At 34.6% G+C, this 27,227-nt stretch overlaps 1 protein-coding gene and 1 long non-coding RNA gene across 5 annotated transcripts; one reads left to right on the top strand and one right to left on the bottom strand.

Moving 5' to 3' along the window:
* Window positions 1-16,464, top strand: LOC106080041 (interaptin-like). 4 transcript variants are annotated; one of them, XM_056039262.1, is made up of 5 exons: window positions 1-150; window positions 9,097-10,211; window positions 11,671-11,759; window positions 14,496-14,628; window positions 15,229-16,464. In XM_056039262.1, exons 2-5 carry the CDS (start codon window positions 9,256-9,258, stop codon window positions 15,302-15,304), a joined length of 1,254 nt encoding a protein of 417 aa, XP_055895237.1. In that variant the 5' UTR covers window positions 1-150; window positions 9,097-9,255; the 3' UTR covers window positions 15,305-16,464. The 4 variants fall into 4 exon arrangements, 3 of the variants coding, with proteins under 3 accessions (XP_055895237.1, XP_055895238.1, XP_055895236.1); XM_056039261.1 differs by lacking the exon at window positions 1-150 and adding an exon at window positions 5,216-5,831; XR_008779496.1 differs by lacking the exons at window positions 1-150; window positions 15,229-16,464 and adding an exon at window positions 5,212-5,831 and having other exon boundaries at window positions 11,671-11,857.
* Window positions 16,457-26,153, bottom strand: LOC129927810 (uncharacterized). The gene is made up of 3 exons (XR_008779497.1): window positions 25,999-26,153; window positions 20,694-20,826; window positions 16,457-16,557 (listed from the first exon to the last, which is right to left on the bottom strand). It is a non-coding gene; the product is annotated as an uncharacterized LOC129927810 (long non-coding RNA).
* Window positions 26,154-27,227: the final 1,074 nt, after the last annotated feature.

Below are 27,227 nucleotides of genomic sequence, written 5' to 3'. Positions count from 1 at the left end.
AACCCGTGCCGTCAAAATGGATACTTCAGTCAACAGAGATCTGGATTCCCTGTATCCTTGGTATCGCTTTGGTTTCCAGTATCGTAATTACAGATGGTCTTTGTGAATTCGATGTCGCTTTCAATGCCAAAGGCCACAAATGGTTGACAGGTAAGACAACGATTTCATGTCCAGATATAAAAAACTATGAGTTCAAGTTTCACACAGTTACGTGTGTATTACATGTAGTTCAAAATTCTACTTCGACTTTTTCTTATGCTCTCTTATTATTATGTCGCAGAAGTCTGCAAAACTATATCGTAGAGCAAGAGTTTATCTTGGGTACTTGCGTACCGCTTACAAACTTGTCTCCACATCAGGCAGAACTCGAAGCAATGTTCCAAGCACTGGACTGGGTGGCTACGATGGTACGTAACGGGACTGCGTCAGCGCACGACATAGTCCTTTTCACGGACTCGGTGGCCGCACTGGAGGCCATAGAACGGCTGGATGAAGGTGCTAGAAGGGTATGGGACGTCCTAACGGTCGGAGGGCGTCTCCTACGATTCGGCGTGAACGTTACTTTGCAATGGGTGCCCGCCCATTGTGGGGTGGTCAGCCACGATTTGGCTGACCAGCTCGCGAAAACCGCGGTCGCAACGGCGCTCGAAAATGATGAACCGTACTCATATGAAAGTGTACGATCCCTAGTCAACCAGCGCATGTTGACACTTTGGCACGACGGCTGGGATTCTTCGGACAAGGGGCGTGAGCTTTATCGGGCAATGAGGAGACCAGACAGAAGGGATGCATGGTGGCAACTTAATCGTGCGGAACAGGCAGTCCTAGCCCAGTTCCGTGTCGGCCATTGTCCAATTGGTGCTTACCTCGGACGATGGAAGGAGAACTACGACACACGGTGTCGCCATTGCATGGAGGACGATGAAACAATAGAACACATTCTTTATGAATGCAAAGTTCTGCACGAAGGACGATTGGGACAAGCTATAGATAGAGAGAATACTGGTTCATGTACGACACAGAGGCTGTCCTTGTACGGGGACAAGGCAACCTTAAGACTCACTGCTCGCTTCCTCTCACGTGCTCTAAGGGAGTAATTCTCAGCACGTTTTTCGTTGTCAATGGGGTTTCTGACTCGGCAGCTCTCTTTGCATTTTTTAAAAAAGATTTTTCTGATTCTGTCTATCTGTCTGGTAAAAAGTTTCTACACGTCATTTCTCCCACACCCAATCTCGGATCAAGTTGAAATTTTGCACAATTATTTCTTTTTATCTGACAAAACAAGAATCAATTAAAAAACAAAAACAAAGAACAATTAGTTAATTAAATATCTAATGAAAGGTAGATTAAAAGTATATTCTCTCCCCCCCCAAAAAAAATCCTGGGTACGCCAGATGTCACAAATTAATTCTGTTAGCTAAATTTATATTAAAATAATGCAGCTAATGTTCTTGAACGTGACAAATTAGGAAGTATTTTTTTTTTCAATATTTTTTTTTTTTAATATCCTCAGAGCTGTTTTCGAGATCCGTGTTCAACAACACCTGTTTTTTTTTTTTCAACCTATGAAGAATTTGCAAGTTGATATTAGGAATCGTAAAGGAAATGAGCTCTAATTTTTATTACAAAGCTTATATCAACTCACTCTGTCTGTCTGTCTGTCTGTTCGTCTTTATGTCTGGCCAAAGGTTTGTACACGTTATTTCTCCCACACCCAATCTCGGATGAAGCTGAAATTTTGCACAATAATTTCTTTTACCTGACAATACAAGAACCATTTAACAAAATTAACCAATTAGTTAATTAACAATTGGTAATACGTTATTTTGTTTTATACCTCAAACAAGGGAAATAAACAGTACTTTACTGAAGTAAGAGAAGAGAAAAATACAGAGAGAGAGAGAGACAAAGAGAGTTAGAGAGACAGAGAGAGAGACAAAGCGAGAAATAGAGTGAGAGAGACAGACAGATAGAGACAGAGTGAATGAGAGAGAGTGAGAGAAAGACAGAGAGAGGCAGAGTGACAGAGAGAGAGAGAGAGAGAGAGAAAGACAGACAAAGACATTCTTTAAACGTAATGCGATAAGAACTCGGTGCACCAGTGTCTTAGGAACCCTCGTCAACTATCTCGTGTTAATAAAGACATTTTTTTTGTCTAACTAGGCCGTGTGACGTAGTAAAATTTTTTCTTTCGACGTCATATGAAATACATTCTTGAAATGAAATGCTATAAGAACTAGGTACATCAACGTTTATTAAACCTCGTCAACTATCATGTATTAAAAAAGACACACTAGCTAGAATTACATCTAATCCAGACTTTGTACACAAGATCTAGATTTATATTCTAATTAAAATCACTGTAAATTCTTGGTCTAGAATTTCGAGATCTAGCTATGAATTATATAGACTAGATCAATATCTACAATTTCTCGATCTAAATCTAGACTTAAAGTGTAGATTATGATTTCCTAATGTCTAGATCTATATTGCAATGTTACTAAATATTAAAACTAATCTACTATTTTTTAATGTAATAATGCTTTCATTATATTGATCTAAGCTTTATTTTTAAACGTAAATCTAATCTAAATTACATCTAAATTATTCCAAACTTTGATTTTAGATCTAGATGTAGTAGATATTGATCTTAAGAGTGCCAAATCAGGAAGTTTAGGTAGACCTGTTCTTTTTCTTTTTTAGTTTCAGTTACAAAACAATGCCGAAAGATTATCTAACATTGCTCGGCTGACATCTACTAGGAAGTAGATTATCTTCAACTTAAAAGGAACATGTGAAACATTATTGCTTTGGACAATCAAAACAAAATCACCTCTTGAATATTCCTTGCAAATAGGCGGATCCGATAGGGATCCGACGCAATGTTTGATAGCACAAACTCTTTTTGTTTAAGTCTAAGTTTATTTTTAACATTTTGTAAGCGTAAATGAAGAGAGACTAATCAGTCACTATTCTAAAATGGAAATGTGGATGTTTGATCTGCTGTTTGTATTTACACAATAATATCTTTTGTAGTCATTCCACAATTCTTTTTGCATATGCGTCATTGTCATTTGTCAAGACTTTAAGGTCTTCAAGATCTATTTATTATTTTCTACAACAGAAACTAGAACAGACGTAAAACACAGAAGTAATATTTATGTTAAAAAAAATCGAATTTTAAAATTGGATTAGAGCAACGCCATTAAATGCTAGTTACCAGATACCAGGTAAAGAAGACAAATCATTTAGTACCTTTACAAATCAACACTCTGGCTGGCAAAAATATAAGAAATCCTACTATTCTATGAAAAGAAGAAAGTTGAGCTGGTTCGATCATTTTGTAATAAATGACTCAATTGTCAAAAGTCAGGAGACTAAAAAGTAAAGTACCAATAGCACATAAAAGAACTGAACCATAAGTTGCAAATACAAAGAAAACACAACCTTAAAAATACTCAGAAAGACACAAAGATAAAAAGCATAATTCTGATTTCATACAAACAAAGAAATTATATATTGTATGTACACCGTAAGTGCCATGCTAAAGATAATTGTTTTACTTGCAAACTAAGTACAATCTGTTCAACGATGAAGTTTGTTTTTAAAACACAACCGTAAACTATAAACATTACTTGGGGATACGGTTTGTAACGTTTTTTTTTAAGTCGTAAAAACTCTTTAAAATACATGCAGGATACTCACTGACTTACTTTTGTTCAGAATAATAACACTTTAGCCTTTTCTTTTTTAAAATTATATCAGTCAAACCATGGTTTCCCCTGTGTGACAAATTAGCTAGTTTTTAAAAATTATTTGGAAAATCGTTAGAGCCGTTTTCAAGATCAATGTTTACCAACCCTGTTGTTTTTTTAGCCTATGAAGAATTTGCAAGCTGATGATAGGGTTTTAAAGAAAATGAGATCTAATTTACGGAAGTACAGTTGACTTATATATCCAGTCTCCTTAATGCATTGTGCATTTTAATTTTTAACAAGCAAAATACAAAAACAAGTATATATTAATCTGAATCAATTAATTAAATTTGTAATAGCTTTAAGCTAACAATAAATCTGTGCGATTAGAATTTTGTTTTTACCAAATGTTTTTGTTTAGCGCTATTTCATGCTTTTAGCGTTCTCAATGCGCTATAATCCTATCACTTGTCTGGACCAGTTGAAAAGGGAGAGAAAGAACGGGGTATCTGGGTGATCGCTTTTTAAATGTTGTTTTTGTTTTAAGAGAACGACCTGAATTTGAACTTGAGAGCTAAAGCCTTCTCAGGCTTCACAAGCAACACGGTAACCACTCAGTTAGCGAAGAAACTAGGAACATGGAAGATTGTAGAGTTATCTATTGTTTCTATTTGATGTTTGCGTTCACTAAGCCTTATACGGCAAAAGGAATAAATTAAGCGTATTAAACCACTTCAGTCAAGTACTGTTTCCTACCAAACAAAGTAATTTACTACAAATAGTTAATTAACTATTTTGTTATTTTTTGTTTATTGTGTTGTCAGGTAAAAAAAATAATTCTTCAAAATTTCAACTTGATCCGAGATTGGGTGTCGGAGAAATAACGTGTACAAACTTTCGGCCAGACAGATAGACAAAGTGAGTTAATAGAAGCTTTGTAATAAAAAAAAGTTGTAAGTCTAAAGTTTCCTCCATAGTGAAACTCTTCTGTGAATAATCAAACGGACTTTGAAATTTAATTCTGCAGTACTAGAAAAGTCGCAAAAATGAATGATCTATCTTTAAAAAAAAAAGACTAAGTTATCAACACTACCTTTAGTTTGTACACAGGATACTCCCAAAAGCTTGCTATTTATAGATTTTCCGTCATGTTTGCAAATCTAAAAAAAATGTAAAAAAAAAAAAAAATAATAAAAAAAAAACAACTTGTAACTGTCCCCCCCCCTCTTTTTTTTTTTTTTTTTTTTTTTTGCTAAAGAAAAAACGGAGAAAGTAGAGAGCAAAGTTTGCACTTGAGATGGTTAGACAGAAAGAAAGACAAAGAAAAGAAGAAAGAGGAGTGCAATGTGTTGAGAGAGAGAGAGAGACACAGAGAGAGAGTTAAAGAGAGATTGAGAGAGTCAGAAAGATACAGAGAGAGAGAGAATGAGAGAGAAAAAGTGAGAGAGACATTAAAAGAGAGACAAATAGAAAGACAGAAACAGGAGAAAGACAGAGAGAGAGAGAGAGTGGGGGGGACAGAAAGAAAGACAGAGAGACAGGAGAGAAACAAAGAGAGAGGCAGAAAGAGACACAGAGAGAGAGACAAAGGAAAGACAGAGAGGCAGAGAGAGAGAGAGAGAGAGAAAGAGAAAAAAACAGAGAGAGGAAAAAGACAGATCGAGTCAGAAAGAGTCAGAGAGAGAGAAACACAGAGAGACAGAAGAAAGACAGAGATAGAGAGACTGGGAGACAGACAGTGAGAAGGACAGACAGACGGAGAAAGAGAGACTGGCAGAGAGAACGTCAACAGCTAACAGTAAACAAACAAAGCTGTTTTAAAACATTATACATCCAGATGATTGTCTCAGTCAATGAATGGAAATTAAGAAAACACAAGATACTGACTTTAAAAAAAATCAATATTTACAATTCGTAGAACTACTTGTTCGATCAATGGAAAATATCGATTACCGTATAAACGACACGCAGGCAATTAAACATGGAATTGATAGCTTCCAACCTGTATAGTATTTTTTTAGCTTATTTTTACAACATTTTGTAAGTGTAAATAAAGAGACTAGTCACTAATCTAAAATGGAAATGTGGATGTTTGATCTGCTGTTTGTATTTAGCTTTCTTTGCTGCGTCGTTTTGGTAAGTACACAATAATATCTTTAGTTGTCATTCCACAATTCTTTTTGCATATGCGTCTTTTGTCATTTGTCAACACTTTAAGGTCGTCAAGATCTATTTTCTAAAACAGAAACTAGAACACACGTAAAGTACAACAGTTAGATTTATTAAAAAATACAAACACATTTTTTAATTCGATTAGAGTAACACCATTAAATGATACCAGGTAAAGAAGACAAATCATTTAGTACCTTTACAAGTCAACACTCCGGCTGGCAAAAATAAGAAGTTTTACAATACTTTGAAAAGAAGAAAGTTGAGCTTAGTAGATCATTTTGTAATAAATGACTCAATTGTCAAAAGTCAGAAGACTGACTAAAAAGTAAAGTACCAATAACACATAAAAGAACTGAACCATAACTTACAAATACAAAGATTACACAGCCTTATAAATACTCAGAAAGACACAAAGATAAAGAATGACAGATGGACGATAAAACTCTTTAAAAAAAATGACAGAGAAAAGGACAAGCAGGAGGATAAAAAGGACAAAAATGGACAATATAGCCTTACATAGGAGGAGAGATAAGAAGACAGAAAGAAGGATAAAGCCCTGAATAGGGTAGCCATCGGTAGATGGCTGACAAACATGACAGTTAAAAACGCAAATGAATAGTAATAGGCTTAGAAACTTCCTTTTGTAAGTAATGAAATAAGTGATCAAGTTTTCTGCTGCAATCAAACATAACGTAACTTAAATGTGCTACAATAAAAATTAATAGCTGTTACATTTACCTAAAAACGGAAGTTTTGAATATGTTATTATGAAATTTAGTGATAAAAATGTGGTCCATTAGATCTGCATATTGTGCGGGTTTCAAATCTATGGCCTGTGCATTGAATAAGACCACGAACTGCAAGTAGTTTGACAGAAAATGAAGAGCTTAGTTCAAGGAGAGCCAGACTCTCCGAAGGATCGAGCTTCGAGGGAGTTGGATTATTACTGATGCGCTGATGACATAGTGTGGTCACGGAAAGCGAATGGTTTGTACAAACAAGCAAAATAAAAAAAAAATACTGAAAAAAACAAAAACAAAGTTTATATTAAGTGAAATAGTATCAATTAGTTTGAATCAGTCATCTAGTTAAATTTGAATTCAATCTAGACTAACAATGATAAATCTGTGAGATTAGAGATTATTTTAACCAAATGTTGTTATTTAGATCAACGGCATGCAGCATTCTCAATGTGCTGTGATCATGTCGTTAGTCTGAATCAGTAAGAAAGAAGGAGAAGGAGAAAGAATGGCTTATCTGTGTGAATGTTAGTGTGATCGCTTTTTTGAGTGCATTTTATAATTAAAAAAACACACTTTACGACTTGAATTTGAACTACAGGGCTAAAGACTCCTCAAGCCAATACACTAAACACTGCGCCAGGCCAGAGCCACCGAAGTGCTTATGAAAATAGGTTTTAAATGTATTTGTTGTTAGCTTTAAAACCTTTAAGCCACGACCTAATTCTCTACACACTGTGTAAAGGTGACTAATTCTGTCAAGTACAATTTGTTTCCATTGTACGATACCAAATAAAGTGATTATTTACCAATAGTTAATTAATTAATCGGCTATTTTGTTTTTTAATTGGTTCTTGTTTTGTCAGGTACAAGAAATAGTTGTGTGAAATTTCAATTTGATCCAAGATTGGGTGTGGGAGAAATAGCGGGTACAAAACTTTTTATCAGACATAGTGAATTGATATAACCGCGTCTTGAACTGTCAATGCGATGATGCGGGGCTTCCACTTAATTCCCTTCCACTTGGAGACTTTGTCGTCCTACCTACCAGCATGACAAAGCAAATACCAGGCCATAATGACAGGAGAGTGGTCGATTCAGCAATTTTTAACGAATGTATTCTCTACATATCATTCAACAAGTATAAAAGGATATAAAATATACAGATCTCCACTAAATCATATTTATCAGCTAAAACCTTTTTTGAGCTAAGAGATTTATTATGATTTTTTTCTCTATTTATAATGCTACTAGCCGGATATGACCCGCGGGCCTTAGTTTGGGCATCACTACTTGATTGGATCTAGATGTCAAACATGGCGTATGTTCCCTTCACATTTTTTCTTTGACACGAAACTAAAAGAAGAGTGCGGAAATGGGTCAACCCGTTCAGACGACATTCATGACAAATATTAATTCCTGTGAAAATGGGTTTACCCGATGTGGTAACGAGTTTCGTTCTTTATCTCTAGTAAAGAACGCAACTCTTTATTATATCGGGTAATTTTAGGTATTTTTATGCATAGGGCCCTCCTGTTGTGAAAGAGCCATTAAACATATACTATGGTCTTCGCTATGATGTAAGGAACATTTATGTTAAATCTACCAAGATTGGTCAAATGGTTTTGATTTGTATGCGTGACATACATACATACATACATACATACAAACAAACATATATATATATACATACATAAATACACATACCTTACATTCAATTATATATATATATATTAGATATATTGGTTGAATGTATAATTCTTTAAGGCGTATTAGGTATTTGTTTATCGATTTACTGAACTGAAGATACACGTAAAGTCGTCTCTAAAATTATCTTTTCATATTGTTTCGTTTTTTTTTTTCTAGAAGTTGCACTTGACTGCTTAGAAATAACTCAACCGTGACCTCTTTTTATTTTTTCTCCAGTTTTAAACAAAAGGTTAAATAAAGTATTTTTATACGGTTGGCATACATCTGCCTGACCTAATGTCTATGGTGTGAACTCGACAATAAGCAAACGCCCAGTCAACTTGGCACCAACTAGTAGAACATACACATTTATAGAGGTGTGCTAGCAAGTAATATTCCATACGACACACAAAACATGTGGGCTGATAGATGCCTACCATGTAAAACAACACCTTTGCCAACATTGTAATCAAAGCCTAGATCCATAAAATACTATAGCTTTAATAGAGTCGGTCAACTTTTTTGTTTTGAAGGTCTTAAGTTTGTTTTAGGGCTACAATACATAAAGTACGGTCTAAGTTAGTACCCAAGAAACATTTCTGCCAAGTTTTATCAAGATTGGTCAAGCGGTTTTTATTTCTATTCCTAACATACATACATACATACATACATACATACGCCTTACTTTCTACTTTATAGTACATATATATATATATATATATATATATATATATATATATATGCACAAATATATCTTGCTATATATGTCGTAAAAGTGCTTCCATCATATTTTGTTTCAGTGCGACATTCAGAGCAGAATTCATAACTGGAAAGTAAAAGAGCTACAAGCAAGTAGATGGAGACGAGAGACCAATCAAAAGCTCTGTCAGTTCAGGCGTTCACTCTCGGAACAAAACTTAAGACTTCAACAAGTAGCTCGTCAACAACAAAAGTTGCGCATGACTCGACACAATGACAGAGCTCAAGTCTTGGCAGAGATAACAAGTTTGAAAGCGTCAACACAAGCGCAGATAAAAGTAACGGAAGAACAATGGTCCCGGCAAAGATCTCATCAAGAAAGGCTCCATAATGAACTCTCAGACCAAATGTCTTTAAACCAGCAAAGTTTCCAACAACTTCAACAAGAAAACCACAAATTAAAAAAACGAATCAAAGAACAGGGCAATCTATTACGGGAGATATCACGAGCACAAATATGTCAACAAGAAACATTTCAAAAGCAAATTTTAGAACAAAAAGAGTCAGAAGAGCAAAGATTGGATCTACAACAGAGGGAGAATGAAAAAATAGAAAAACAAATGGAAGTCCAATATATGGTGTTTCAAAAAAACTTAGATGAACACAAATTAGACCACGAAAACACCAAACAGGAGCAGAATCTTGTAATTAAACATACACATTCTGAGCTTAAAAAGATTAAATCTCAGCTTGCAGATCAATTATCCCAAAACATCTCATTGAGACAAAAAGTGATGATTGAAAAGTCTGAGCAAGATCAACGCAATAAAAGCCTATTAGAACAACACAAGTTGGATCTACACACACTAGAACAGAAACTATTAGACCAACAAGAGTTGAATATGAACATGCTAAAACAACAACTTCTAGAGCAAAAATCTTTACAGAAAACACAGTTTGACCAACAGAAACTAGATAAACAGAGGCTAGAGCAACATATACTAGATGTACAGACATCAATAGAACAGAAATTAGCTCTGAAAAGATTAAACCAACTAAAATATTTTTTGATAGAACATATTAAGGATGATGATGATAGTTTAGGAAATGATGATAAAGTTCAGATTTCAGTATCTGAGAGTCTATGTCGATGTCATTCTATGAACTCTTGTTCAGATTCCTCATCTGAGAAAGACAGAGATACCAAAAATACACCGTAAGTAGAAAAACAAACTATTTTTTTTAAAATAAAGATCAACTTATAGTTTTAAAAATAAGAACAAAATATAAAAACACACGCTCGAACGTATTTAAGTGGCTATGGAAGTTAACTAAATTAATATAATCTATTGTAATAATAAGCCAATCATGTAATGAAAACTGACAATTCTGACATTCTCGATTCCTGACAGAGGGCGTTCAGCTGCAGATCAAGAAAATTCCCAAGTGGACACTGTTTATAAGACTAAATAATGACAATTTATTTTTGTATAATAATAATAATTCGATTTATATTCACTGTTAACTAAAACAATGTGGGCTCAAGTTAATTTGTGAGCGTAAAGGAGCTAATATGCAAGCTAATCTAAAATAAAATCATTTTGAACCAGTAAATCTTAATATTCTTGAATAATAATAATAAAAATAATAATAATCTTTATTATCCGTGAGGAAATGTGTGCATTACAAAAAACAATTCGTGATTAGAGCAAACACTTGTAGAATAGCACACAAAATATACGTTCATACCCCAGTTTCCCTTTTAACATTACATGCGACATTTACAACAGCTAGTTACATACTGTTCAACAATTTAATTGCTAAATGAACAAAATAGTGAAGTATGTAGTTTGTGCAGTTCCAAATCTACGGTGCCTGAAAAAGTCCCTGGGGCTTGAAACGTTGGATGGAAAGGCGTTTTCTATATTTGTCTCATCCATGCGACAATTATAATAACTTAATGAATAGAATAAAATTAATCGCTTGCCAAACTTTAGCTACTTTTTAAAAAGCTTATATCAACTTACTTTGTCTGTCTTTCTGTCTGTCTGGTAAAACGTTTGTACACGTCATTTCTCACACACCCATTTTTGGATGAAGCTGAAACTTCTCACAATTATTCATTGGCAAAGACTCGACATGCACCAATGAAACAATGGAACCAATTCGTCAATTAATTGCTGTCAAATATGGAAACGAAAACTGTTTGTCCATATCACAAGGTACTCAGGGCTGAAAAAGACCTTCCTTCAGGGAACATTACCAGGAAAAAAAAAAGAGGCAGACAGAGAAAGCGATGAGAAGACAACATAAAATAATGGACGGTTCTGTCATTGAAAGAGATTCTGTCCAAGACTAATGATAAAGAGAACTTAGAAAGACGGTCGACATATTGAACGTTTTGCCAGACTAAATGATAGGTCGAGGGAAAGGAGTTTTCCATGTGTGGCCAATGATCTGGTACTTTTCTATGAAAATCGTTAGAGCCGTTTTCGAGATCCGTGTCCAGGTTTTAGTTTCCCATTTGAACCCATGTAGAGTTTGCTAGCTATTAAGAGGACATGTCAAAGCGTTCACATTCTTCTGTTCAAGAACGCGTATGAACAAAAGATTAGCAAAAACTTTGTTGACAAACATTTTGCCAAATGTTGACACATTCTGTTGTCATTTTTCAGGTTTGGCCCCAAATTCAAAGATCTTCATGGTCTATCTGTGAACGAGGCTATTTTCCAATGTGATCGCTTCCTGTACAAGAAGATCGAAGGTGAACCTAACTGTTCTTTAGCATTTTTCTTCACACTTTGATGAACTTTGAACCAAGTACTGTAGAACTGTCAATTATCCTGATTTATTGAAAACGGGGTATGTCTGGATAATCGAATGAGGAATGTTATAAATGGTCTATTTTATCAACAAATACGGAAATTCGTTTGGGGTAAACTTAATATACAGGGAAACATCTCGTTATGTGTAGAAGCCTATCTTTATCGTGAGAAATAATTGCTGATCTTTCGCTGCACATCAGCAAGACCACTGAAATACCGTACTGTAAAACAAAAGAAGAATAACATACAAAAATACTTAGAAAAAACAAACAAACAAAGCTGATATTCAGTTTAGCGCTCTGAGCATGCTAAACAGTGCAAAACTACATGAAGCTGTAATGACTTGATAGACGCTAGAAGTTGGGGTGAATTGGGGATTTCTTTAGTCGACGCGACGGTACATTTAAAACCTAGAGACAGACTAACGTGACCACCGAACGTTCGTCCAGAGTGTATACTTTAGTATTTAGCTTTATTTTTTTTTAGGCTGTTGCTTGAATTGTTGTACATTTCCTAAACTATGTATGTATGTATCTATCTATCAATCTATCTATCTATCTATCTATCTATCTATCTATCTATCTATCTATCTATCTATCTATCTATCATGTCATATCTATCTATCTATCTATCTATCTATCTATCTATCTATCTATCTATCTATCTATCATGTCATATCTATCTATCTATCTATCTATCTATCTTATCTATCTATCTATCTATCTATCTATCTATCTATCTATCTATCTATCTATCGATCTTATCTATCTATCTATCTATCTTATCTATCTATCTATCTATCTATTTATCTATCTATCATGTCATATCTATCTATCTATCTATCTATCTATCTATCTATCTATTTATCTATCTTATCTATCTATCTATCTATCTATCTATCTATCTATCTATCTATCTATCTATCTATCATGTCATATCTATCTATCTATCTATCTATCTATCTTATCTATCTATCTATCTATCTATCTATCTATCTATCTATCTATCTATCTATCTATCTATCTATCTATCTTATCTATCTATCTATCTATCTATCTTATCTATCTATCTATCTATCTATCTATCTATCTATCTATCTATCTATCTATCTATCTTATCTATCTATCTATCTATCTATCTATCTATCTATCTATCTATCTATCTATCTATCATGTCATATCTATCTATCTATCTATCTATCTATCTATCTATCTATCTATCTATCTATCTATCTATTTATCTATCTATCTATCTATCTATCTATCTATCTATCTATCTATCTATCTATCTATCTATCTATCATGTTATATCTATCTATCTATCTATCTATCTATCTATCTATCTATCTATCTTATCTATCTATCCAGCTATCTATCTATCTATCTATCTATCTATCTTATCTATCTATCTATCTATCTATTTATCTATCTATCATGTCATATCTATCTATCTATCTATCTATCTATCTATCTATCTATCTATCTATCTATCTATCTATCTATCTTATCTATCTATCTATCTATCTATCTATCTATCTATCTATTTATCTATCTATCATGTCATATCTATCTATCTATCTATCTATCTATCTATCTATCTATCTATCTATCTATCTATCTATCTATCTATCTATCATGTCATATCTATCTATCTATCTATCTATCTATCTATCTTATCTATCTATCTATCTATCTATCTATCTATCTTATCTATCTATCTATCTTATCTATCTATCTATCTATCTATTTATCTATCTATCATGTCATATCTATCTATTTATCTATCTATCTATCTATCTATCTATCTATCTATCTATCTATCTATCTATCTATCTATTTATCTATCTATCTATCTATCTATCTATCTATCTATCTATCTATTTATCTATTTATCTATCTATCTATCTATCTATCTATCTATCTATCTATCTATCTATCTATCTATCTATCAATCTATCTATCTATCTATCTATCATGTCATATCTATCTATCTATCTATCTATCTATCTATCTATCTATCTATCTATCAATCTATCTATCTATCTATCTATCTATCTATCTATCTATCTATCTATCTATCTATCTATCTATCTATCTATCTATCTATCATGTCATATCTATCTATCTATCATGTCATATCTATCTATCTATCTATCTATCTATCTATCTATCTATCTATCTATCTATCTATCTATCAATCTATCTATCTATCTATCTATCTATCGATGTACACATTTTGTACACGCTATTTCCCCAATTTCCCATTCTCGGATCCAGTTTCAACTTTACACAATTATTTTTTGTCCATAACAAAATATAAATCATAAAAAATTTAACCAGTTAAATAATCAGGTGTCCATAATTAATTTAGTTGAATATTGATTAAAGGAACTAAAGTCTTACAGTATTGAAAGATATGACTATAAATACACAGTTCTTCCACTTAAATAAGCTTTTTATAAAAAAAAATATTTGTATTGTTTGCTAGTTGTTATTTGTGAAAGCAACTTGTCAGGATGTGACGTAACAACATGTTTCTACTCCTACAAAAAAAACGGCAGTCGTTTCTCTGTAGTTTCTAACTTGTTAATTAGTATACAATGCATTCACGTACAGCTCCGTAGAAACAGAATGATATGTAGCTTTCACTTTGTATTCTGTCTCTGGGTTTCCTAGAGTATCACGACAGCAACTTTCGGAAAGAGGACAGATTTGCCAAAATCATCACAGGAAGGGGAAACCACAGTGAAAATTCTGTTCCGAAAATCAAGCCCAGTGTGGAAAAATATCTTGAAAAGAATAACTATAAGTAAGTGGAAATATATTTTACAAAGCTTATGTAAACTCACTCTGTCTGTCTGTCTGGTTAAAAGTGTGTACTAGTTCTATCTCCCACACCCATTCTCCAATCAAGCTGAAACTTCGTACAATTATTTATTGATATAGACTAGCCATGACTTCCAACTGCATCGGCACTTACCGTTCCTATGGAACATTTCTAATCTGTATAGAAGTTTCGTGGGAAGGGGGGGGGGCGGAATGATGTGCAGACGACATCTTTCCGACAACGGCAAATCCAAGGCATTCCTCTTATTTCTATGAAATGATCAGTAGTCGCTGATCTACCACATTCCTTAGGAAACGATTTTAAACAAATTTATAAACGGCACAGTATGAACTCCGAGAAGGGTCTTATCGCGACTTCATCCAGTCCTATAGTTATGTCATTAGTGACACAGTGACCACCATTAAAACATTCGAATGAGCGTTAACAAAATGCTACATTCATTGTTATTGGAAAATGTTAGTGAATCAATTTAGTGATGATCCTTCTAATTTGTCTCGTTAAAAAATAAGGGTCAAACAATCAAGGACATAGTTTGTAAAAAATTTTAATTGATCTTTTCAGTTACAAATGGAAAAGCAATGGAGGAATGGTAGAAGTAGATTTACTGTCCAAGAGAAGATTTGGAACTGAAGTGTAAACCAAGACATTTGTTAAGTCAACTAAGCAAAGGAAAAACATAAACAGAGGCTGAAACATTTGCGGTATATTGTCGACAGAGAAGGAAATGTCTAAACATCGATGCCAAAAATTCAAAATCTTTTTCAACTCTTCTAAAACACAATTTCGCATTATTCATTGTATATATGTTACTCGTCCTTGTTTTCATACTGTTATTTGTAATCGTTTCTGTATTCGTATTCGTTCTGTAGTCTGGTGGCTTAGAAACAAACGCTATATGGGCCTACTATTTGGAGGTGGTGAAGACGTTAGAACATCCCTGGGGAAGTGCAGAGGCCATATCTAATAGAAAATTATGTTAAGAATTATGAGAGATGGCTCTTCACCGATCTCTCTGTTCGAAGGTTCCCTATCAACTACATGATCATTTGATCACAGCCGTTACCGTGATTCCAGATCCCGTCTACTCAGAGTTTCGCCTCTATGGAAACCTTAGCCCGGGGAAGCGGATAGTCTAAGAACAAGATCGAGCCTCGCTTTCAGTGGGCTACCGCAGTTATGCTTTAGTGAGAGCGTACATGCACGTGGTGAGAATGGGATAAGGGCTTGCTAACCCAGTCCCGACCGTTGCAGAGTTCCCTAATGCGGACCATACGCGTGGTGATGATTCTCCCACAGATTTTGCTTTGGTACATTATAGGAACAAGGAAAGTCCCACAGTGGGCTCGGTCTCCGACCTTCGCATTGGAGGAGGAACCTAAGACGTTGGCTCAAGAACTCAGGTCTCACGAAAGACAGGTGGAAAAAATGATCACCTTGTTGTTGGGGGCGGCTCCTGTCAGGGCGGTTGGTGAGGAGCCAACTTCTCATCCTTGCCAGACTTGGTAGTGCCTTAGTTATTATACAAAGTGTGTCCGTTTCAAACCCTTCTAATCTATATAGAAGCAATATTTTACATTCCTTTTGCTTTTCAATGTCGGTTACTGTAATAAAATTGTTCAGAATATTTTGAAATTTAAGTGTTAAGACTTAGCACATGCCACACTGCGCTCTTGTTAATAGAAACTGGCAAAAAAAAATGTAGACCAACATTTGTCTATAAGCCTTAAAGTCACCAAGAGGCCGTTGCTTAAAACAACACAAATTAAAAGCAAATAAAACAACACATTGGTTTCCATTTTAGTGAGACTTTATTGTTGTCCGTTTTGCTCTGGAAATCATCAGCTCAGAAGAGTTTAAACTTAAACACAAAACGGATTGCAGTCAAAACATCTGTAAAAGAAGAAATACATTATTTAAGAAAATGCAATGCTAGAATCTGTATGCATCTGTAAAGGACAGTAGCGTAGCAAGGAATTTGCCATCATTTGGGGGGTGCGGGGTGCTGGACCTCTTTGTGAGCCCCTGCATTTTGCTTAATACTTAATATTTAATTTAAAAAAAACCAAAAAACACTCATTTGGCGGCTCTCAAGTGGGGGTCTGGAGGGAATTTCAAATTCTCCCCCTCCCTTCCCCACCCTAGCTACGCCTCTGGTAAAGGATGAAATGCATTATTTCAGAAAATAAAACGCTAGAATCTGTTTGTAAATATAAACAAAAAGGATTTACTCTCCTGATAAAATGCTAAAACAAATAAATGTGTAACAAGATCCAAAGGGTCTAGATGTACTCTTTCCCTCTAGAACTTCTAGAATATTCTGGACGTTTGTTAAAATGGTTTACATGTTTCGGATGTTCCTTTAGAATTGAAGATAACTTACATCCTAGTCCAAACCTTCCGCAGGACGACGGGGGATCGGAGCGGGCAGGGCTTGAACGACAGTCTAGCGCGCAAACCGAACGACCAGGCAGCCATTCGTTGTAAACAAGGGACATTCATAAAAGTTAAATCTTTCCAAAAATAAAATTGCATAGACTTATATATTATATCTTGACTGGAAACTGGAAACAAATTCTTATCCGCGATTGATCGATTCACAAACCTATTTACATAGATTTTTATGTACGTAACTCTTTTTCAAGCTCTAAGGGAAGTCGCCCCAATCAATCTTTTCTGTCTTCGAAAAGTAATGATCTTTAGTTTTCAAAGTTTAGAAATAATGCAAAATCATTTCTCGGATTTTCTTAAGAATGGGCTATTAATCACAGAACTATATATTCACGCTAATATATGAAACAAAGCTATTTCCTGTTAGTTTCAATTGAGATGTTTTAGAAATCCTAGATCGAAATAATTCATGTCTGTTGATTTTAATAATCTTATGTACATTTAAATAGATTGATTACCTAGATCTTTCTAGATTATGTATCTAAAAATTGCAAAATAATAATTATGACACGAGAGTACTCTTATTTTTATTGTTTAATTACTAGATCTAGATCTAAACATTAAATTATATGTTACATAGGTTAGGGTTGAAAAAAAACAACAACTTTACTTCTTATAACTACTTTACAAAACAACGCCTTGTTTCAACTTTTAAAAAAAAAATTCACATTTTTTGTAGTTTAAAAGACCTCCATGTCCAGTCTAGATATAACATATATAGTAGTAAGTAGTAAAGGTCCCCTTTCAGAACTTGTGGTCTATAGGGCAGATGATGTAAAGGTCATCTGTTTCTGTGGCCTACGGTTAACGAGGGTGTCATGTGGACTCAGAGACGCCCGAAGATCCCGAAATTAAAAAATCCCAGTCTTCACTAGGATTCGAACTCCGGTTCCCGGTTCGGAAGTCAAGCGCTTTACCGCTCAGCCACTGCGCCTCCATATAAGTCTATGTAAAATTGCTTTTCTCCAACTTTAAAAACTATAAAGAGCAATTTCTATCGTGCATCCGGTGTACAAATTAAAGGAAATGTTTATAAGCTATTTGTGTGCACATTTTTAGAACTGCAGAGTCGCATTATCTAAGCTCTTCCGTTTAGAGTACACACTGATGTCAATGTACAGGAAGCAGTACACTTTCAATCTATAAGTTTAAAAACAAGGGCAGCTAACTAGCGGTAATAATGATATTTAATACCAAGATCAAAATAGTGTTAAAATTATATATCAATTATTTGTATTTACATGTAATTGGAAACATTGAAGTTTAATTGAGCCACAGGTGGCTACGTTGCAGGTCAGTGTTCAGGCCTCTTATAATGATTGGACTCGGCCTGTCAGCTTCAGGTCCTACTTAATTAATGCCCACCCCACCCCCTTTAAAATGGTGTACCTTAAGCACAGAAAGCAATGTTTTAACAAAGCTAATAACATCTCAGCCCGCCTGTCTGTCTGTCTGTCTGTCTGGTACAAAGTTTGAGCACGTTCTTTCTCCCACTTTCCATTCTCGTATGAAGTTAAAACTTTGCACAATTAATCATTGTTTCTAGCGAACACGAACCAATAAAAAAAGCAATTCTACTAAGTAATTAGTGGGTAATTAATTTATTTTGTTTAATATAGAAAAGAAAAATAAGTTTTTACAGTATTATATATATATTGCTGTAAATGATCAGTTCTTTTCTTGATATAAACTTTTTAAATATATATTTAGCTAATTTTTAGCTTTCTAGTAACAATGTAAAATTCTTTAAAATCTTCCATTGTGCTAACACCAAAGGATCGTGATCTATCTGCACATTACATAAACCAATTACTTCGCTGAGTCACTTATCAGCTTTATTATAAGTAATTCATACAATTACGACTGCTAAAATTTACAAAAATACGATTAATATTTATTTATATGAATACGATTAGTAATTTAAATAACTATCATTACTTGATAAAACAAATACTATCAAATAGAAAAAGACAATATAGCTCAAACTTGTAGACCCTTACAGAAAAAAAAAAGGGGGGGGGGGTTGACTGTGAAAATGAACACTCTCCAAAATTGTACAGTTTTTATTAAAGCTTTTGTACATTTTATTGTTCTATAAATTGTAGGCTCTCCATGCTACTCCCCGTATATTTATCAAAAGAACAAAAATAACAAATCTATGTAAAACGTATTACCGAAATATGAAATCTGTTATTGAAATCTAACTCTTACATAGTCAGAACAGTGTTTCATTAAATTATAACGTGTTATATTTTGTTTAATATTAATAAATATGAAAACAATGTGAAAGTATCCTAGTACATAAATTATATATATATTTGTTTTTGCTTAATTGTTCCCTCTTTTCCTAAAATTATGATATGTATACACCAACTATGATACATGAATGAATGCTATGAATAGACAGTAAAATTGTCAGTGTATATTTAGAGTAGAAGTCACTATAAAAATATTAATGTTTCTTATTACAAGATAACAGAACCTGTATTAACAAGCCTTCCCCATAGTTAGAGAATGATTGAGAACACACCATCCATAACAACCTCTGTGTGTGTATGTGTCCCAGAAATGTTGGACTACTAGTAAATAAAGACATTGCCATTCAAAACTCCGAAGATCAGGCATTTCGTGTGAGATGTAAGCCTATGTGGGATGTATGCGGAATTTCATGTGTCTAGAGGGGGAAAATAGGAAAAGCAAATGAACGCAAGAACTATGAACAATTTCTGAACAAAGTTTTTACATTTATTGTTGTTTCTTTCGCAATGTAATCTTTTGGAAAGTGAATTAAAATAAATAAAAAAACAGGAACAGAATTGGTCAGTCCTATCAACGGAAGTAATTGTTGAAAATAAATCTGTACCTATTTAAGGCTCTCACTCTTTCTCCCATTTATTTCATGTTCAGTTATTCTAATAGTCATATTAAATTTTATTCTTAAAAAAAAAACCAAACAACAACAACAAACTTAAATGTTTTAATTTTAGGCGACATAAATCTTACGTTTTTCTTTTAAATTATCTGAACTGTCCGCTGCTGTCGTGATTTAGCCTGGTACGTGACATCCTGTGTGTACAACCCAGGGCATTATTTCAGATCGCCTTTTGGTAACAACGCTTTTGGTACTGTACCATTTAAGTATGTGCGTTAATGAAATAGGAGATCCGAAGAAAGCAAATATAGACTCTGGATGTAAAACTTTTGAAGGAAAGTGTAAAAGCTAGGGTTGGGTTTCACAGAGGACATGAAACGATAGGTAGCCCATTTTTTCTTTCTTTTCGTTGATACGGCCCGCGACATGAGTGCCAGAAATTAAAGTGTCCCGCGGGCCGATCTAGGTTGGGCATCACTGCTCTGACGCATAAAATCTGCGCTGGGTACGCAGCGTTCTTCGAACTTAAAAAGAGCTGTAGAGCATTGACGAAGCAGCGACTGTCCAGTTGTCCGCCAGTGGACACGTAAATCTAATGGTCAGATCGTAAGAGCTAAGAGCAAGTGAACAGACTTAATGGGAATGTGACCTGCGAAACTAAAATATACCAAATGTAAAGAAATATACTGCTGAAAAAAACACTTACATGTTGCACTTTTTGCCTGTAGGACAGGTGTAGGTAGCGCAGGGATCGAAACCACAAGTGACCTTTGTGTATAAACAGTTATCAAACAGGTCTGTCCCCAGGCGTTTAGCCAAATGAGCTGCTTCCGAATGACCTAGATTCGATGGAAGAGAAAGTAAGTCACTTAAGTAATTGCAATAAAACGAAAAAAAAAACAAAAAACCAACAACAACTGCATTCTTATAATATTACCACTTGAAACGACAGACAATAAAAAAAAAAAAAGTCTGAATGAAGGACGAAATATTATGTAGGTCAGTGATTCCCAAAGTGGTCTATATTGACCCCCAGTGGTCTAAGAAGACGAAATATTATGTAGGTCAGTGATTCCCAAAGTGGTCTATATTGACCCCCAGTGGTCTAAGAAGACGAAATATTATGTAGGTCAGTGATTCCCAAAGTGGTCTATATTGTCCCCAAGTGGTCTAAGAAGACGAAATATTATGTAGGTCAGTGATTCCCAAAGTGGTCTATATTGACCCCCAGTGGTCTACGAAGACTTCCAAGGGGTCTAAGGAAGTAAAAGAAGAAATTGGGGGTCTATGAGATGTCCACAGGGGTCCTGACTTTTATTTAAACATCCCATTAAAGTAATTCTTTCCTACACTAATATATGATTTGTACCTTAGTTAATCCTTTAAATATGTATCCTGCTCATCAAACCCCCAAAAATGTTGCATTTAATTGCAATATTTATTTAAACAGATTAATTTTGTCTACATGTAACTGATTTTTAACAAAAAGAAATGTAGACTGTACAACGTTGCTTATTTAAAATTGGGATTCATTCCTTTCTTGTCAAATAAGCGTTGTCAATTGCCTTTTTTTATGAAACCAATTAGGGCCTACGCTGAAGGATCATTTGAGATAATGCCACCCTGATAAAAAGATAGAGATTTTAAAAACTTTCCAAGAAAGATATAGTTCAGAATAGACCCACAAAATCTCTCTTAGACATCATATAGAGAAGATGATGGTTTGTGAGTGTCTTACAATATCTCGTTACTTATAGCAAAATACGGAAAAACACTATAGTTAAAACATTGCTTTTACCAGCAGTTGTAATTTTAAATACTTTTTTACTCAAACCTACATCTGATGTTATTAAAATATTTTCTTTAAGAAACGCTACAGTTCAAGGGCACATAGGTGGCATGAGTTATAAAATTAAATGCTTCTTATGTAATTCTTTGCAAACGACATCTATACAGTTTGGGATCAGCGGCATCGTCGGCTCTGACAGTGTTGCGCTTTGTGCTGTAAACAGCCTAAGGGTCGTCGGCTCTTTATTCTTCCTTAGGGTTACCCACGAAACAATTCCCACGTAGGCCTACGGGTTTAGTTGCAAGGCAGCAGAGTTTTGAATTCAGTTTTCCTTCTGCTAGTTGGGTAGCAAAACAAGGCTAATGAGCCCTTCCTGCTCGAAGCTTACAGGTTTAGGCAGCAGTTACTTGGCTTCGTCCCTTCTCCAGTCAGTGAAAACAGTTCCGCCGACTCAGTATTTGAGCCACATGTGAAAGATCAAGAAATACACAAAAAACAGCTCTTTGCAAAAAGTTTGACATCGATACTAAAGCAAAGTAATTAATTAATTAATATTTAATGTTTAAAGGACTACTTCATAGAACAACAAATTCCTATATAAAATACCCTTTGCAACGGATGATAAACCTGCACAACAATAATTTCCAGTGCGTTTGGTGATTCCAGCAATACATATAAATTGTTATTTTAGTTAGTTTAAATTTGGGTTTTATCAATGAAAAAGATCTATAACTTAATATGTAGTTTTTAATTTACTCTACTACTCACTACAGTTAGAAATTAGTTTATAAAAAATGTTCATGAATATGCAAAATTTGCAAGTTAAGCAGGGGGTTTACCGAAAATCAGAAAACATGGTAAGGGGTCTACAAGACAATAAAGTTTTGGAACCACTGATGTAGGTCATAGATGGGTCGATGTATGCAGGGGAAATAATGCTCTCTTTTTTTATGTTAGGACTTGAGGCTCAAAGATAAAACTTACAATGAACTTTTTAAAAAAATATGTGTAAATGGTCACTGATTTTTATTTTTACAATTATGAAGTAATACTGTATAAACGAATATAATATACATTCAGATGTGTGGTATTCCCCTGGTTAATATAGTAACAGACAAAGCTTAGGCCTATTGTTATTTTAGATGACTTACATGGTCGCTTTAAGTTTATGCTTTGATATTTGATCCTTTTGATCGTTTTCCGTTTTTCTTATGTCTGATATGGTACTTCAATGTCAATGACCATTTCAGATTTTTCTTTTTTGTCAATATAGAGTACATCTTGTCGATGAAAATCCACCGTCCAGAGTTAGGCCTATCCCATAGTAAAAAAGTTCCCCTTTCAGACCTTGTGGTCTATAGGGCAGATGATGTAAAGGTCATCTGTTTCTGTGGCCTACGGTTAACGAGGGTGTCATGTGGCCAGCACTACGACCAACCGCCTTTACTTTTCCCCGACTAACGTCAGGTACCCATTAGAGCTGGGTGGACTCAGAGGCACCAAAGATCCCGAAATTAACGAGGATTCAAACCCGGGAACCCCCAGTTCGTAAGCTAAGCGCTTTACCGCTCAGCCACCGCGCCTCGTATGTCTATCCCATAATAGTAGACAATTGGTTGACTCGAGACCCTCCCGTGGTGAGTAGTCGTAATTAGAAGGGTTACATTTTCCAATCAGATCATGTGTTTAAGGCCAGGTGATGAATTATTAGTTTCGCAAATTTAATATGGCGGCCAAGATAGGCAGATTCAGATACAGCTGGGCATCCGGCCATTAAGCATTCTGTTTCTGATTAAAAGTGTCCAGTTTTAAGCCTAGTCAGGGTCGAAGCCAACATGATATTATGGGATTCATTCTACCCTCAGGCCTTAGCTACAGGCCCAAACGGCCATCCAATTGTGTAAGCCCTGAAGAAGTCAGCAGTGCAGATTAATATAGGATTTAGAAGAAAAGTGTTTACTGTGCAGATTAATAGGAGTTAGAAGAAAAGTGTTTACTGTGCACATTAATATAGGAGTTAGAAGAAAAGTAAAGTGTTTACTGTGCACATTAATATAGGAGTTAGAAGAAAAGTGTTTACTGTGCACATTAATATAGGAGTTAGAAGAAAAGTAAAGTGTTTACTGTGCACATTAATATAGGAGTTAGAAGAAAAGTAAAGTGTTTACTGTGCAGATTAATATAGGAGTTAGAAGAAAAGTAAAGTGTTTACTGTGCAGATTAATATAGGAGTTAGAAGAAAAGTGTTTACTGTGCAGATTAATATAGGAGTTAGAAGAAAAGTGTTTACTGTGCACATTAATATAGAAGTTAGAAGAAAAGTGTTTACTGTGCACATTAATATAGAAGTTAGAAGAAAAGTGTTTACTGTGCACATTAATATAGGAGTTAGAAGAAAAGTGTTTACTGTGCACATTAATATAGGAGTTAGAAGAAAAGTGTTTACTGTGCACATTAATATAGGAGTTAGAAGAAAAGTGTTTACTGTGCACATTAATATAGGAGTTAGAAGAAAAGTGTTTACTGTGCACATTAATATAGGAGTTAGAAGAAAAGTGTTTACTGTGCACATTAATATAGGAGTTAGAAGAAAAGTAAAGTGTTTACTGTGCACATTAATATAGGAGTTAGAAGAAAAGTGTTTACTGTGCAGATTAATATAGGAGTTAGAAGAAAAGTAAAGTGTTTACTGTGCAGATTAATATAGGAGTTAGAAGAAAAGTGTTTACTGTGCACATTAATATAGGAGTTAGAAGAAAAGTGTTTACTGTGCAGATTAATATAGGAGTTAGAAGAAAAGTAAAGTGTTTACTGTGCAGATTAATATAGGAGTTTGAAGAAAAGTAAAGTGTTTACTGTGCAGATTAATATAGGAGTTAGAAGAAAAGTGTTTACTGTGCAGATTAATATAGGAGTTAGAAGAAAAGTGTTTACTGTGCAGATTAATATAGGAGTTAGAAGAAAAGTGTTTACTGTGCACATTAATATAGGAGTTAGAAGTAAAGTGTTTACTGTGCACATTAATATAGGAGTTAGAAGAAAAGTGTTTACTGTGCACATTAATATAGGAGTTAGAAGAAAAGTGTTTACTGTGCACATTAATATAGGAGTTAGAAGAAAAGTGTTTACTGTGCACATTAATATAGGAGTTAGAAGAAAAGTGTTTACTGTGCACATTAATATAGGAGTTAGAAGAAAAGTGTTTACTGTGCACATTAATATAGGAGTTAGAAGAAAAGTGTTTACTGTGCACATTAATATAGGAGTTAGAAGAAAAGTGTTTACTGTGCAGATTAATATAGGAGTTAGAAGAAAAGTGTTTACTGTGCACATTAATATAGGAGCTAGAAGAAAAGTGTTTACTGTGCAGATTAATATAGGAGTTAGAAGAAAAGTGTTTACTGTGCACATTAATATAGAAGTTAGAAGAAAAGTGTTTACTGTGCACATTAATATAGGAGTTAGAAGAAAAGTGTTTACTGTGCAGATTAATATAGGAGTTAGAAGAAAAGTAAAGTGTTTACTGTGCACATTAATATAGGAGTTAGAAGGAAAGTGTTTACTTTGCTAAGTCTATATTAAAGGCGCTAGATTTGTGACTGACACGAGAGCTTAGACTTCTCTGTGGACTATACGCCAATCCTATAGCTTTCCTTCCCAGGTATCTTTATGTCTGAGCTAGTTCCTAGTAGATGTAAATAGCTAACCAATCGGAGTTTACCTCACGTTTCAGGTTCTGTAGAAGTTAACAAACTAAAAACTAATTTGTATTTTTTTTAGAGAGCTTTTCGAGAGCAAAGCGAAATGCCAATCATCCAGGGGAGACAAACTCGAATTCTTTGAAACTACTATAACTGCCGTTACAACTTCAACCCGTTTGAGGCTTTCTTTCATCCCTGGCAAGTTTTATTCAATACATACGATTCAACATGGATGCAATGTTGAAATGTGTCTAGAAGACAAAACCGATGCAACGAGCTTCTTCATTCTGTGGCCCATAGCTGCACCCTGCATCAGCACTGAGTCACAAAATCAGGAGCAGGGGCGTAGCTAGGAGTTTGCCTTCATTTGGGGGCCCGGGGGCCTGACCTCTTTAGGGGCCCCTGCATTTTGCGTAATATTAAATATTTAATGTAAAAAAATACTCATTTTGCCCCCCACTCCAGTACGCCACTGAACAGGAGACAGAGGTGGTGCTACTTTAAGAAAAATGTCTACTCACAGAGAAGCAATACTCCAACAGCCATCATGCATTTTAAGGCTAAAGAAAAATGCATCATTATAATAACTACTAGAAAACAAGACCATATACAGACGCAACATCCTCTTATAGACTGGGAATACTTCCTTTTAGCGTGAGACTAACAACAGACAATGTTTGTCTAACATTGGTCAATACTTTACTACAAGTGTCAACAAAAAAATCCCTAGCGTAGCAGGTGTCTTCAGTCCCAAGAAAGACTAGTTTGGCGTCAACAAAATAAATATTTACTTTAATCCACTTGTCTGCAGTGGTTTTCAAATGTATGTTTTAATGCCAACTTGAACAAACACATGTAGGCTAAAGAAGACTGCATTTTATAAAAACTAAATTAACAAAGACTTTATCTTTTCAAATAATTAAAAAGATAGAAAACAAGAAAATGGAGTAAAAAGGAAGAAAATAATTTTAAAAATAGATTTGAAAAAAAACTTGCTTTTTTTCCTTGAATGCTAATTTTTTTTTTTTTTTAAAATCTAAAATAGTCCAAATTTTGAATTCTCAAAAAATAATTTGTAATATATACATTAATGAGGGAACGTAAATGTTATACCAACCAAACGTATAAACTTAATAGAAATCTGTAATGTAGATTTCTTGTTCTGTCGTAGTGTGGTATTAGATCTGTTGGTATTTCTTAATGCAGTATTAGATCTGTTTATACTATACAGAAAGTAACAATGACTTTTTGAACGCTTTCACCAAAGATGTCAGCGCTACGCAAGGACAATACTCACAAGACCGTACTACAAATCGCTATGTTCTTCCGAATGCCGGTTTGGACAGTTAGACTGTTTATAATTGGACATCTACACTGGGGGACGACCGGAAGCCAAAAAGCAATCTTTATCGGTGAGCAATTTGTGGTCGGCATCAGAGGTGCCCATAGGCACCGCTTTAAAGACCAGCTAAAGTGCCATAACGTGATTTGACTTACATAGAAAAGAGCACCTGGCAGCAGGCTACTTCCGAATAAGGCAGCTGAAAATTTTTACAAAGGCCGCCGGCTTCACATTTGAGACCAAAACAAAAAAGACTGCAGATGACAGACATAGACGGGGAAAAGAGGAACCCAAATCGACCACCAGCGGACAAGTTATATGTCTGCGTAGATTGTGGCAAAATATATAGGTCGCAGCTGGGACTGAGTATCCACGTGAAATACCTGCAATCCTCATTAATCTTCAGAC

Source organism: Biomphalaria glabrata, chromosome 8 (genome assembly GCF_947242115.1).
Source record: "Biomphalaria glabrata chromosome 8, xgBioGlab47.1, whole genome shotgun sequence".
Lineage (NCBI taxonomy): Eukaryota > Metazoa > Mollusca > Gastropoda > Planorbidae > Biomphalaria > Biomphalaria glabrata.
Note: the sequence above shows the minus strand (reverse complement) of the source record. Positions and strands in the feature narration are given on the sequence as shown.

Excerpts from the sequence above, each read along its gene's own strand:
- LOC106080041 (XM_056039261.1), top strand. The coding sequence starts at position 5,772 with ATGGAAATGTGGATGTTTGATCTGCTGTTTGTATTTAGCTTTCTTTGC. Across the intron at positions 5,832-9,096 it reads TTCTTTGCTGCGTCGTTTTG|TGCGACATTCAGAGCAGAAT; the intron begins GTAAGTACACAA and ends ATTTTGTTTCAG. Across the intron at positions 14,629-15,228 it reads CTTGAAAAGAATAACTATAA|TTACAAATGGAAAAGCAATG; the intron begins GTAAGTGGAAAT and ends TGATCTTTTCAG.